The following is a 13,671-nucleotide window of genomic DNA, read 5'->3' on the forward strand; positions in this document are numbered from 1 at the left end:
TAGTCCAGCCCCAATCTGCCATGCAAGAAGACACAATCAAAGCCTTCCCTGTGACAGATGGCCATTAAGCTTCTGTTTTAAAACCGCCAAAGAAGGAGACTCCCCTATACTCTGAAAGAAAGTCTTTTGGTGTATCTCCAGTGAGATAACCCCATGATTTCATAAGAAATAGTGCAGAAATGGCAAAAGGAAAGAGGGGGGCAGAGGAGGACAGAGTAATCCATAAAGCATCAGCAGGAGGGTCTTTGGTTTGGGGGTCCCACTGATGTGAGAGGAATACAAAGAGTGGACCCACGTGGGGGGAAAGAAGCTGGCTTGGAGGGAAATAAATCCGCTCCAAAGAGAAGGCACAAAGGCGGCGCTTTTGGGGCACTTTCCGAATAGAACAGCGAGCGGCCGGGAATCCTTTCAGCCTCCATTAATCTCGGCCTCCCTGGATGGCAGAGAGAAGAGAAACTGGGCTTAATCTCGGCCCGCCGAGTCCAGAGTGAGGAGGATTAATCCTATTCAGGACTTGGTCTCCAGCAGCGGGATGGACGCAGCGGGGGACGGTTTGGCCTCGCCCGTTCCTTTCGCTTCAAATTGTGTCACTACTCCTGGTGTGTGTGTGTGTTAAAGGGGTATTTTTTTCCTGGCCCCATTGACACAAAGGTTTCCACTTAGTTCCCTCACATGGACCAATGGACATGGGAAAGAAAAAAGAAAATTCACAGGGTTTCCTAATTTTCCTAGTTTTTCCCCCAAGCCTAGGGTTGCCACATTGAAAACTAGAGACAGCTCCTGTGCTTCTAAAGGGCGTGTAAAAAGGAAAGTTCCAGCAGGTGATGCTTCTTACCTGGTTGTGTGACAAGCAACACTTGCTGGAATTATTTCTTCTTTGGAGTTTATCACACAAAGGAAATCGGAGGTTTATCTCGTGAATATACCAGAAAAATTGCGTAATTACATGAAACAATTACGCAAAACGATTACGCAAAACAAATATCCTAAATCCTGTTGTTAGTCCTGAATAGAGCCGATCCACTGGATCAATCAGATTTACCTATGTGTTGACTCAGAATCCAACAATTGATTCAAAGGATCTACTCTTGTTGGGCGTAACCAACAGGATTCCAGCCTAGATCTATTTTGCTCACCCCGCCCAACCTACCATTTGAAGGCCACGTAGGCAAGGAGTCCGACCACCACCGCGGCCAAGATGGAGCAGTAGACCGGGATGATGTTCTTGCTGTTGTCCTCGGCTAACGGAGGGACGAACTCCAAGGTGGAAGTATTGGGGGAAACGCTGCCTTCCAAATCGAAATGGGGTGTCCTTTTGGGGAAATCCTTCCGGGGCTCTCCCTCGGTCCGCTTCAGGATTTGCAGTTCCTTGTCTGCAGGAATAAAAGAGAATCCAGATATGCAATTTAGTGAGCTATACTGGTGCAGAACATCTGTTTACCTTAAAAAGATGCAAGGAGTTACCATAGGAAAAACCTCAAACTGCCCGGATTAATCTTCATTATTTTTATTATTAAACTTTATTTATAAAACATTTTAAATTTGCACAGAATAATCCTGTTTAATCCCCAGTTAATCCTTTGCTGTCTTCTTTTCTCAGCTGCTTTTAAAATGTCCCGGTTTCTTTCTCCTCCTCCTGCTTTCCTCTTTAACCCTTGGCTTGCTTCAATTGCTGCAAATGAGTTTAAAGTGCAGACGTAGATTGTAATCCTCTGCTGTCCCATTTTCTCAGCTGTTTTTAAAATGTCCTGGTTTCTCTCTCCTCCTTCCACTTTTATCCTTGGCTTGCTTCAATTGCTGCAAATGAGTTTAAAGTGAAGACATAAGTAATCCTCTGTTATTCCACTTTCTCAGCGGCTTTTAAAATACCCCATTTTTCCTCTCCTCCTCCCATTTTCCTCCTTCATTCTTTGCTTGCTTCAATTGCTGCAAATCAGTTTAAAGTACAGAAATAGTTCACACTCATTTAACTCAGAAGGAGGAAGAGGAGAGGAGAGGAGAGGAGAGAAAAGGAAAGGAAAGGAAAGGAGAGGAGGGATGCCTTATTCCCATATAGATTTATTTGGTTTTTTTCTCTTTTTTCAGGCTTTAATTAACCGAGTACATTAACTCCAAGGTTTCTCAGTTTAAGATAGTACTTTAGTCTCTTCTTCCTCATTAATTTTTGTCCTCTTTTTTTTTTGTCTGACTGCACCCCAATGTTGCTTTGCCCCATGTATTCCCATTTTCATCTGTGAATTTGGGGACAGTACAGTAAAACTACTACAGTAGTAGAATAAAAAAAAAAGGGGGGGGGAGCATGGCCAGAGCTTGAAAGTTAAAGGTCATTCATTATTAAGTGGACTACCTGTGGCAAGTTACTTTTTTCTCTACTGAAGGGGTAACAAACCCCCAGTTCAAAAGCAAAATAACAAGCAGATGTGAAGGTATTTCACAAGCAATACTTTCTAGTTATTTGGAAAGAAAACACAGCTCCTCCAAATAAGAATTCACTCTCAATTCAATGAAATGTACCTTCAGATTCTGTGAAAAATTCCTTCAGAGTGCAAATTTCTAGCATCACAGAGGGGAAAATATTGCAGACCCTTCACCCTTGAGCTTTTCTATTTGTAGTGTTTGCATTTCCTTGCTGACTTTTGCCTGCTTCTTCTCTTTGCGAGTTATTTCTAAAATATTCAATTGAATGCAAAAAATAAATTGGGGAAGGGGGGCAGAATTCTCCTCCACTCCATAGCGAAAACCTACAACTACGGTGAAAGGCAACAACTCCAGACAACTAAGGGCATTGTACCATGACCACATCTTGAACTCAGTACAGCTGGCCCTCCACATTTGCAGCTTTGACTTTTGCAGATTTGATTATTTGCAGTTTTAATTAATATGCTCTCTCTCTAGGAATCTTTAAGTCCTCCAGCGCAACTCTGCCAGAGGTTGACCATAGGGTTGTTCTGGAGAACGTAGAAGGTCCTAGAGGAAAACATTGCTCTAGGCATTTGTAGGTCCTCCAGCGTGATTCTATGGTCAACCTCTGGCAGATGTTGACCACAGAGTTTCGCTGGAGATTCCTAGAGAGGTCTTCTCTTAGGTAAAAAGAGTACTGGGTTTTTTTATTTGTGTTTTCCCACATTCTCGGGGGTCCTTCACCTCTAACCCCAGAGAATGTGTAGGACCACTGTATCACAAATTCCCCCAAAGGTGAGAGGTATAAACCTGATTTCTCGCCTCCTCTCCCTTCTGCTTCTTGCTGTTGTCGTTGCTGCATGCCTTCAAGTTGTTTCCATCTTATGGCAAACCATCACAGGGGTTTCTTGGCAGGATTTATTCAGAGGGGTTTTCCATTGCTTCCCTCTGAGGCTGAGAGAGTGTGACTTGACCAAGGTCACCCAGTGGGTTTCCATGGCTGAGCTGGGATTTGAATCCTGGTCTCCAGAGTCCTCCTAATCCAACTCTCAAACCACCACTGGCTTGGGTCATCCTAAATTTTCAAGATATTCTGCATGTGAAATATGTATGGTCGATTGATACTTCTGTCTGCCATTTTCTGACTCTGAAGATGAAATGATGTGATACACAACACACACACACACAGGCAACAAAATCTGCAGGCACATCGAGACTAGAAAACAGAAGAGGGGAAAACCCTCTCCATACTTAAAGATGATGAAATTTTCGGCGAGACCAAACTCGTGGCAGTGATCTGTCCGGAAGGAGAGGCTTATTAACCGTGGAAATATTTGATCTGCCTTTGCGGCTGATTTAGATTTTAAAAGCTTTTCCGAGAATGACTTGGACCTGGCTGCCGCTCAACAAGCTTCAGTATCTATGATAAGGAATCTACAAGCCTGGAACTGACGCTGGCAGACTTACGAAACTCCCAAACCATTTTACTAAACTGCACATTGTGTGTGTGTGTGTGTGTGTGTGTGCTCTTTTCTCTTTCGCTTTGCTTTTTGCTGAGTTTGCCTTTGATGTGGAAAGGATCAGTTACTCTGCTGACACATCATGCCTTTTCAAAGCAGACAATTGGAAGACTCAACACTTCTGCCAAAACGAACCGAAGGAGGAGAATCTGGGTTTGGTGGGAAAAAAGCTATGAAAAGGAAAATACTGGCTCAGAGGAGGAGCTGTGCAACTAGAAATGCCCTGGGGACCATCTTTCTCAAAGGAAACAAACCTTCTCCTAGCACCTTTTAGATGTTTCCTTGGTATTTCGCTAAGGCCTAAGTGCCAGTGTGGTGTGGTGGTTTGACCCTTGGATTATGACCCTGGAGACCAGAGTTCAAGTCCCGACTCAGCCATGCAAAGCCACACTGGGTGACCAGGGCAAGTTACACTCTCTCAGCCTCAGAGGAGGGCAATGGTAAACCCCCTCTGGATAAGCTTGCCACGAAAACTCTGTGACAGATGCACCTTAGGGTCACCATAAGTGAGAAATGACTTGAAAGCACACAACAGTAACAACAACAACATGCACCTGAGGAAGTAGACTTTATTCTACAAAAGCTCATGCTGCCAATTACTTTCTTTCAGTTCTAAGATATGCAGATGTCACCGTAGTACTAGCAGAAAACCTCACAGACCTGGAACACCTTCTAAGGAAGATCAAGGAAGAAAGTGCAAAGGCAGGCCTAATGTGGAACATAAAGAAAACCAAAATAATGACCACTGAAGATCTTCTCAAGTTCAACCTAGACAATGAAGAAACAGGAATAGTAAAAGAAATCCCATACTTGGGATCAAACATTGATAGAAATGGAGACTGCAGCCAGGAAATCAGAAGAAGATTAAGAATGGGGAGGACAGCTATGAAAGAACTAGAAAAGATTCTAAAATGCAAAGATATACAACTGAGCACAAAAGCCAGAATCATACAAGCGACTGTACTGTATTCCCTATTACCATGGATGGATGTGCAAGCTGGACAGTTAAGAAAGAAGATAGGAAGCAAATCCATTTATTGGACATGTGGTGCTGGAGAAGAGTATTGAGGATCTGATGGACAGCGAAAAGGACAAACAAATGGGTCTTGGAGCAGATCAATCCGGAAACCTTCCTGAAAGTCAAGATGACAAGACGAAGGCTGTTGTACTTCGGACATCATGAGAAGGAAGGACTCACTGGAAAAGACAATAAAGCTGGGAAAGGTGGATGGAAGTAGAAAGAGAGGAAGGCCACAGGCCAGATGGAGGATGGACTCTATGAAGGAGGTCACTATGGGTTTTATGGGGTTGCAGGAACTAAGCAGAGCAGGGGAGGACAGAGGTCCTGGAGATGTCTCATCCGTAGGTCGAGATCGACTTGAGGGCAGTGAACAACAAACAAAGGTGCTACAAGATCTCTCTAAAACAACAACAAAAGTTCAACTGAGTAGAAGATGCTGCTGCCTTGGGAAGTGATAAAATCTCCTTCTTTTGGAGGTTTTCAAACAGAGGCTGGATGGCCAGCTGTCACAGGGAGGGCTTGGATGGTGTGTTCTTGCATGGCAAAATGGAGTTGGGCTGGATCGCCCTTGGGGGTCTCTTCCATCTATGAGTCAGACTGGTTATACTGGTATGCAAACTATTGATCATAGGCTCCTTGGAGCAGGATCTCTTCTACTCTGCAATCCTCCTGTCCTGTGTAAAGTGTTTTGCAAAATAAAACACTGCTTGTTTGCTTGCGTCTTACGTTTTTCAAATACATTCTAGTGGTCGGGTTGTCCAAACATGGAATATACAGTTGCCTGTTATCAAAGGCTGAGTTGCAAGCTTGCTGGATTTGTGGTGCAGTCTCCTTTGGAAGTTTTCAAACAGAGGCTGGATGGACACCTGTCACAAGGAGGGCTTGGATTGTGTCTTCTTGCATGGCCAAAGGGGGCTGGATTGGATGGCCCTTGGGGGTCTCTTCCAACTCTGTTGACTGCTAACTTCACCAAGTTCCTTTTTTCAAAGAACTGCAGCCAGAGGGTTAACTCAGGCTGGTTCCTGAGCCTTTGGTCAGACCTCACCTGGAATATTTTGCCCAGGATTGTACAACTCCATTGGCAGAACAGCTCCACCAGCAGCTGGTCTAAGCGATGGCTAGGACCCATAAGCTCTATGCTGGTTTGGTCCACCCTAGTTGTGATGCAGCAGCTAAAAAGTCCATTAGGTCTTTAGGTGCCTAGGTCCACAGTGTGATGCAGGCAGCTAGAAAAGCCAATGCAATTTAGGCTGCATCAATTGTAGTATAGTGTCTAGATCAAGGGAAGTCATAGTCCCCCTCTATTTTGCTTTGGTCAGTCTTGACCTGGAATAATCTGCTTTGATCTGGAGGAAAAGCGGTATATAAATAAAAGCTTTATTATTATTATTATTATTATATTATTATTATTATTATTATTATTATTATTATTATTATTATTATTATTATTTAATCCTGTGTCCAGTTCTGGGCACCACAATTCAAAAAGGATTTTGAGAAACTGGAGCGTGTTCAACAGAGGGTAACTAAAACAGTGAAGGGTCTGGAAATCATGCCCCATGAGGAAAATCTTGGGGAGCTGGGGATGTTTAGCCTGGAGAAGGTTAAGAGGGGATACGATAGCCCTGTTTAAATATTTGAAGGGATGTCATATTGAGGAGGGAGCAAGCTTGTTTTCTGCTGCTCCAGAGAACAGGACCCGGAACAATGGATGCAAGCTCCAGGAAAAGAGATTTCACCTCAACATTAGGAAGAACTTCCTGACCGTAAGACTTTTTCGACAGTGAAAGACACTGCCTTGGAGGGTGGTGGGGTCTTCTTCTTTGGAGGTTTTTAAACAGAGGCTGGAGGCCATCTGTCACAGGGAGGGCTTTGACTCTATATCCCTGCATGCCCAATGGGTTTGGACTGGATGATCCTTGAGGGCTCTTCCAACTCTATGATTCTATAATTCTAGCTCACTTGGTCCCACCACTTCCAAAAGTTGGGTTGCCAGATCTCAGGATCCAGCCTTGAGCCTCCAGTTCCCATAGGTCATCTTCCGACAGGCGATGAAGGTCCAAATCTGGAAGGCTTGGCTCCAGGCGAGAGGAAAGGGCTGTGTACAAAACTACAGCTCACTTAGGATTCTAGCAGCTTGATTCAATTTGCAAAGTTTAACTGATTCATTGCTGCAACTTGCAAAGATCTTCCAGGGAGGTCTATGGATTTAATTCCTCCTTGTTCTTGTTGTTGTGCCTTCAAGTCGTTTCTGACTTATGGCAATCCTAAGGCAAACCTATCATGGGGTTTTCTTGGCTAGTTTCTTCAGAGGAGGTTTGCCATTGCCTTCCCCTGAGGCTGAGAGAGTGTGACTTGTTGAAGATCACCCAGTGGGTTTCAGGGCCATACTGGGAATTGAACCCTGATCTCCAGAGTCATAGTCCAGCACTATACCATGCTGCTCTCCCAGTTATTATGGCACCAGGGCTCACGCTCTGCTCCGCACAAAATTAATGATACGAGCTTTCAAAGCTCCCACATATTTTTTGTGCATTTTGGTTGGCCCATTTTGGTTGTTTTGTGGATTTTGGATGTTACTGTACTTTGCTGCATGGCCAACACAGCTACACTTAGATACATTTGCTGCAAATCTTTTGTCACACATGAATGAAGGTGAAGGTAGTGGCAGATTTATTGTAGGAGATGTATTGTCAGAATATTTTGCAATGGATGTTGTGCCACAGACCAATAAAACTAAATATGTTGTTATCGTTATCGTTATTGCTATCGTTATTAAAAAAACCAAGCCCTCCACCTCACCCTCAGAATCCCTTTGGGTCTTCTTTTTTGAAAAGTGGATTTAGAATTTGCTGCAAAGCCTCTTTTATGTTACGGTCGAAAAATCTTTTTACGGTTGAAAGGAAGGAGAAAAGTAGAGTGGATGTTGGTGAGTCGGGGAACAAAATCAAGAATTGCCGCTCCTGCAAAAGCTGCATATATCTCTGAGCCCCCAATAATATCATTGACAGGAGACCATTCCCCCTGCTGTTCTATTCTCTCCTTTCCATACAACCCCTTCGCCGTGCAAACATTGCACAGGATTTCTGTCTGTTTTTGAGGCTCCTTCGTGCCCATTTCTTCTCCTCGCATTCATATGGGCACACAAAACTCTCCCAGGTTTGCAGCGGTCAGCAACTGCTCACTCCACTTTAAAAAATATTTTTGAAGAAGACAACCAAAGGAAGAGAGATCATACAGGCACCGGCCGATAAATGCACCCAGAGGGAGGCAGAGCATCAGCTATTGCTCCTGACCTTCCCTCCCTGCCAGCCAAAGCAGACCTTTTTTAATACCTCCTCCTTTCTGAGGAGTTTGGAGGGACCTATCCAAGTGGGATTAGAAACAGGACCAGAGACAAAAGGCGGATTAAGGGGAACCCGAGGAGGTTCTGTCCCAGCCGACAAAAAAAAATGCAACTGTTGCTCTAAAACAAAGCTTGAAAAGGAGAACGGGATAAAACGGATTTGGGGCCAATTAAATCCACACTTTTGAGTGCTCTCCTTCAGAAACTCTTGCAATGAAACCCTGGAGGGTTTTTTTTTGGGGTGGGGGGTGGGGGTGGAATCAGTTTCAAAGGATAAGATGTGCTGAAGAAGCAATGCCGCTGCCGAAACCAAGTTGCTTGGTGTTGAAAATGTGCAGGCCTTGGGGCTGCACAGAATTCTTCAGCTGCTAGAATACTTTGGATATTTAAAGAGTAATGTTAAAGTGTCATTTAAATGTTTAAAATGTTAAAAGTGTCATTGAACTGTTGGGCACGAAGTGAAATCTCAGTCCTGCCACACTCCATCCCAGATAGGTGCAGAGTTGGGACTAAGTTGTGAAGCTGCCAGAAAAGAAAAACACACACACACCAGAGACTTTAATCTAATGGCACAGCAAGAAAAGTGGGACAGACTCTCACCTGTCTGCCCCTCTGTTTTTTGCAAAGCTGCAGGTGGAAAGTCCTTGAAAGTGACTTAGCTGGTCAGGCATCACCTGGACTCCTGCATTTAGTTCTCATTTTAAGAAGGATATAACCAAGTATGGTCCAGTACAGATCCCTGGTTTGAGGCAGCCTGGGGCCAATTCTAGGGTTCCGGAGCGCACAGCATCCGCACGTTCCAGAACTCTAGCATGTATGGATGGTGCCATCTTTACGCAGCACCGTCCATATGTAGCGCACATCCATAATGCAAGCGCGGTGCAGCGTCCGTACTTCTGGGTGCTGCACTTCCATCATGGATGCGTCACAGTGCGCCAATGGCACACTGATGATGGCATCCACGCACGCCAAGAAGAACCTGTTTTTTCTGCATTCTTTTTGGTCTGGAGAGACGCCGAGCGGTTTGGTTGCTGTTTGTTTTAGAAGTAATGTTTCCTTTCTAGTTCTTTCATAGCTGTCCTCTCCATTCCTAGTCTTCCTATGATTTCATGACGGCAGTCCCCACTCTGATCAGTGTTTGATCCTAGGTATGAGAACACTTTTACTATTTCTATTTCCTCATTGTCTAGGAAATATAGGCGCGTTACATACTGCCCCGAAAAGGTGGGCCCAGACAAGAGGTACAAGAGGGTAGATTTTGATGGAACATCAGAAGGGACTGTTTGAGAGAGAGAGGTTTGGGAATAGAACCAAAGAGAGAAAGGAGGTGGGATCTCCTTTGAAGGGATGCCATGTCGAGGATGGAGCGAGCTTGTTTTCTGCTGCTCCAGAGAATAGGATTTGAAGCAATGGATGCAAACTACAGGAAAAGAGATTCCGCCTCAACATTAGGAGAAACAACCTGACGGTCAGAGCTGTGTGATAGTGGAACATGCTGCCTGGGAATGTGATAGAGGCGGGATACAAACCGCCATATAGTACGTATAGGATACGTACTAGGGTTAGGAAGGGGCAGTGCTTCCGCACCCCCCTAACCCTAGTACGTATCCTATACATACAAGATAGCGGCGCCCCTTCTACATGGGCGCCGCCATCTTTATGTACTGGACGCATAGCGTCCAGACGTGTCGCAGCGCCTATGACGTCGCGAATGCGCCGGTGGCGCTTCGCGACGTCATCAGTGCGCCGCAAGAAGAAGCTCCGAAATGGAGCTTATTTTTTGCTCCGCGCGGGAGCCGCGCGGTTTGGCTGCTGCGGCTCCCGCGCGGAGCAAACGGCGGCGGCGGGGAAGCGCCGCAAAGTGGTGGTTTGTAACCCGCCAGAGTCTCCTTCTTTGGAGGTCTTTAAACAGACGCTGAATGGCCAGCTGGAAGGGATGCTTTGATTGAGAGTTCCTGCATGGCAGACTGGGGTTGGACTGGATGGCCTTTGGGGTCTCTTCCAGTTCTATGATTCTATGATTCTCTGGAGGTCTCCAAAACAAGGTTGGGCAGCTCCCGACTGAGGATGCTTTAACGGGATTTCCTGCAGTTGGACTCAATGGCCCATGAAACCACTTCCAGCTCTATGATTCAATGGAGTTTATCACACAAGAGGGAAGTGCCCAAATCCTGTGGATAAACGGGGGTTAAATCTGGGAATATTGAGCAAAAGCAAAATGGTTTTTAGATGCTGCTCCCCAATGCCGCTATTATCCCGGAATTAACCCGTAAATTAAAGTGTGCATTTTGTCCACTTTTTACTTTCAGGAAATTCCCGAAAGTAAAAAGACGTGCGTTTTGGCAGCTTTAATCATGGGTTAAGTCTAGTATGTTGGGAGACATTGTCTGAAAACAATCCTGCTTTTGTGGGATATTCCCGGATTTAACCCCCATTTATTCATGGGATTTGGACACTTTGCCTCCCATGTGATAAACTCCACAGGAGTTCATATTCTGTGTCTTGTCTACCCCTTCATCCTTGCAAAGCTGCATGGGCAAAGTATTTGGGAGTGGCCACATATGACCTAGCCTGCCTACACCTCAGTTCTGACAAAGCTGAATGAGGAAAGTATCTCTCTGTGTGTGTGTGTGTGTGTGTGTGTATATATATCACAAGAAATATTACAAACTTACATGTAACCATTAAGGTAACAAGAAATGCATAAACAAGAACTGAACATAATGAAGTAAAAAGAAGGAAAAAGAATAAGTAAGGATACTAACAGAAGAGGATTATAGGGATGGAGTCTACAGCAAAGGACTGTAAAGATACTTCAAGCTGCATTACAACATCTTTCCAAAGTTCTAAATGATGGGACAGTGGATTGACAATACGAGAATTATTATTAATGTAATCTAAGAATGGAAACCATTTCTCTGTGAATGACTCATGAACCATAGAATTCTTCAACCTATTCATTCTGCCTGGCACTTTTTCGATTAATAAAGTATCCCATATTCATGGGTAAAGTGTTTGGGAGCAGCTGCATATGCCCTAGCCTGCCTGCACCTCAGTCCTTGCAAAGCTGCCTGGTTAAAGTATTTGGGAGCAGCTGCATCGACCCTGCCCTGCCTGCCGCTCAGTTCTTGCTATGGCATCCTATCGCCATCTTAGCCCTCCCTCCCATAGTCCCTATACATACCCATGCACAGAGTGTCCGAAAGAGGGGTGCAAGCCTGGATCATGACTTCATTCTGGCCACACTCCTGCTGGCAGGGGAGGCAGGACTCAAAAGAACTCTTCACCTCTGAGTAATAACCTTCAGGGCATTTCTGGCAGACAGTGTTGGCACTGGGGCTGCAAGGCCTGGTTGCCCCGTAGCCTTCTGGGCACACCTGGCAAGGGACACATTGCCCGCTGGGATGGCTCCTGTTTCCCGGAGGGAGGTAATGCCCACGGGGGCAGCTGGTGGCACAGACTGTGTCGCGGGCAGCGGTGCATGTCTCCAGTACAGCCACGTGACTTGGGCATGTGGAACATGACCAGCAAGGCTCCGTGGCACTGTTGGTGGAAGAGAACGTGACACCTGTCGTGGAAAGAGGGAGAGGTTATTTTCATGCCAGTCCAACCACTGCCATATTGTCTTGAGCTGACCTGGTGCCCCATTGTGCCCTTCCCAGATTTGGTATTCTCTAGAGAGAGCCTGGAAGATTTTGTTTTAGAAGTAATGTTTCCAGTCTCTGTCACCAGAACTACAGGTTGAGGCTGCATCTACATTGCAGATACAATCCAGTTCAACCCTACTTTAACTGCCAAGGCTCCATGCTATGAAATCCACAGATCTGTTGTTTATTGTTGCACCAGAGCTCTCCCTAAACATCTCACAAACTAGAATTCCATAGCATGAAGCCGTGTTAAGGAAAAAGCAACATGGGATATACAGTGAATGAAATAAAACATGTATGTGAGAGTCAGGGTGACTCAGCAAAAGCAATTAGGAGCCACACAGGTGTCAAAGGTAATGTAATTAACAAGTCCTATATGCCAAGGACAGAAATGTAAAGTGGATAATTGAACACACCTGAGAATTGTTAAAATGGACAAGGCTAAGATGATGAAATCATTAATTATGGGATGAAACAAGAGAACCAATGAAAATGGTTGTACATGCCCACTGGGTGGAAACTGACAAGAGTGGGTGGTGTTTTTCCAATGACTATAATAATGGCTATGAATCCCAATGTATTTTGTGGGTAGTAGTTGAGGAGTAGTATTGGATAGTTTTGGAGCTGTATATAGTAGAATAAAGTAGATCTTTTATATAAGACTACTGAGTTGTCTGGTGTCTTGGGTGAAGCTACAAGAACCAGCTGGATCCTGAAGAAGGTGAAGACTTCTGTGGAAGCAAGAGTGAGAAGGCTTGGAGAGTTTGTCGGGGTCTTCAGCCTATTCTCTGTAACTCTGCTGCTTTAGAGCAAAGCTTTATCCACTGGCCAAAACTGGTCAGCGCCGGTGCGTAACAAGGTGGTGAGTTCGAGCCAGAGGTGAAGAGCTACAACTCCCATCATCCCTGACATTAAAGTGGTGTTGGACTGGATTATTCTGCAGTGCTTATGCAACCTTAGTCACTTCCCCACAGTATCTTATTTCCCCCCAAGATGCTATAGTGCTGTTTTCAATCCCCTGATCACATTCAAGAATTTCACCCATAGTTTCCAGTGGTACAGATTCTCAACTCAGGAGAATCACGAGGGGAGTACAGACCGCATGGGGTGACATGGGGTTTGGGTCTGACTTTCAGTGTGGACTTTCCATAGGTAGACTGGGACTCCTGGAGACTGAAGGTACTGGAAAGGACCTAGTCCATTTGCCCAAAGGTGGTAAGGAGGATAGCGGGACACTGTCCACACGCCATGGCAAACTTATATTTATTTATATCTTCTTCTGAAGGCCTTTCCTGTCACTGAATGGTACCTGGACCCCTTTGAGATTTGTGAACAAGCTGGGTAGACCAGAACAACCCAGGACACGGACAGTCCCTTTGGGTACTCTGGTCCACCAGCCATCAGTGGCAAGTAGACTGGAGACTTTCTCTTCGGAGATTATCGCACATCTACTTTCACCCGATCTGGGCACAGCCTTGAACGGGTGAAAACAGATCATACTGCACACCTTTTTGCCCAACTCACACGCATTACATACACAATCTAGACTCCTGGTGTACTTTTTGAAGGATGGGGAAGTATCGTAGGTTTGAAAAGTACGCCAAGAGTCCAGATTTGGCACGTGTTAAGGCTGAGTTGGACAAAAAGGCATGTGATAAGATCTGTTTTCACCCATTCAAGTTGATACCCAGATCGGGTAAAAATAGATGTGCAGTAATCTCCTTCCACAATGGCCAC

General features: G+C 45.1%; 1 protein-coding gene across 1 annotated transcript in view; it reads right to left on the reverse strand.

Moving 5' to 3' along the window:
- The window catches only part of LOC121934762 (tumor necrosis factor receptor superfamily member 16-like), a 40,775-nt gene that overhangs the window by 4,508 nt on the left and 22,596 nt on the right, over positions 1-13,671 (reverse strand). Inside the window, exons 3-4 of the mRNA XM_042475574.1 lie at positions 11,472-11,855; positions 1,151-1,373 (exon numbers count right to left, since the gene is read on the reverse strand). Of these exons, the coding sequence (XP_042331508.1) occupies positions 1,151-1,373; positions 11,472-11,855 (607 nt within the window). The remainder of the gene's footprint in view (positions 1-1,150; positions 1,374-11,471; positions 11,856-13,671) is intronic.

Source organism: Sceloporus undulatus, chromosome 6, assembly GCF_019175285.1.
Source record: "Sceloporus undulatus isolate JIND9_A2432 ecotype Alabama chromosome 6, SceUnd_v1.1, whole genome shotgun sequence".
Taxonomy (NCBI): Eukaryota; Metazoa; Chordata; class Lepidosauria; order Squamata; family Phrynosomatidae; genus Sceloporus; species Sceloporus undulatus.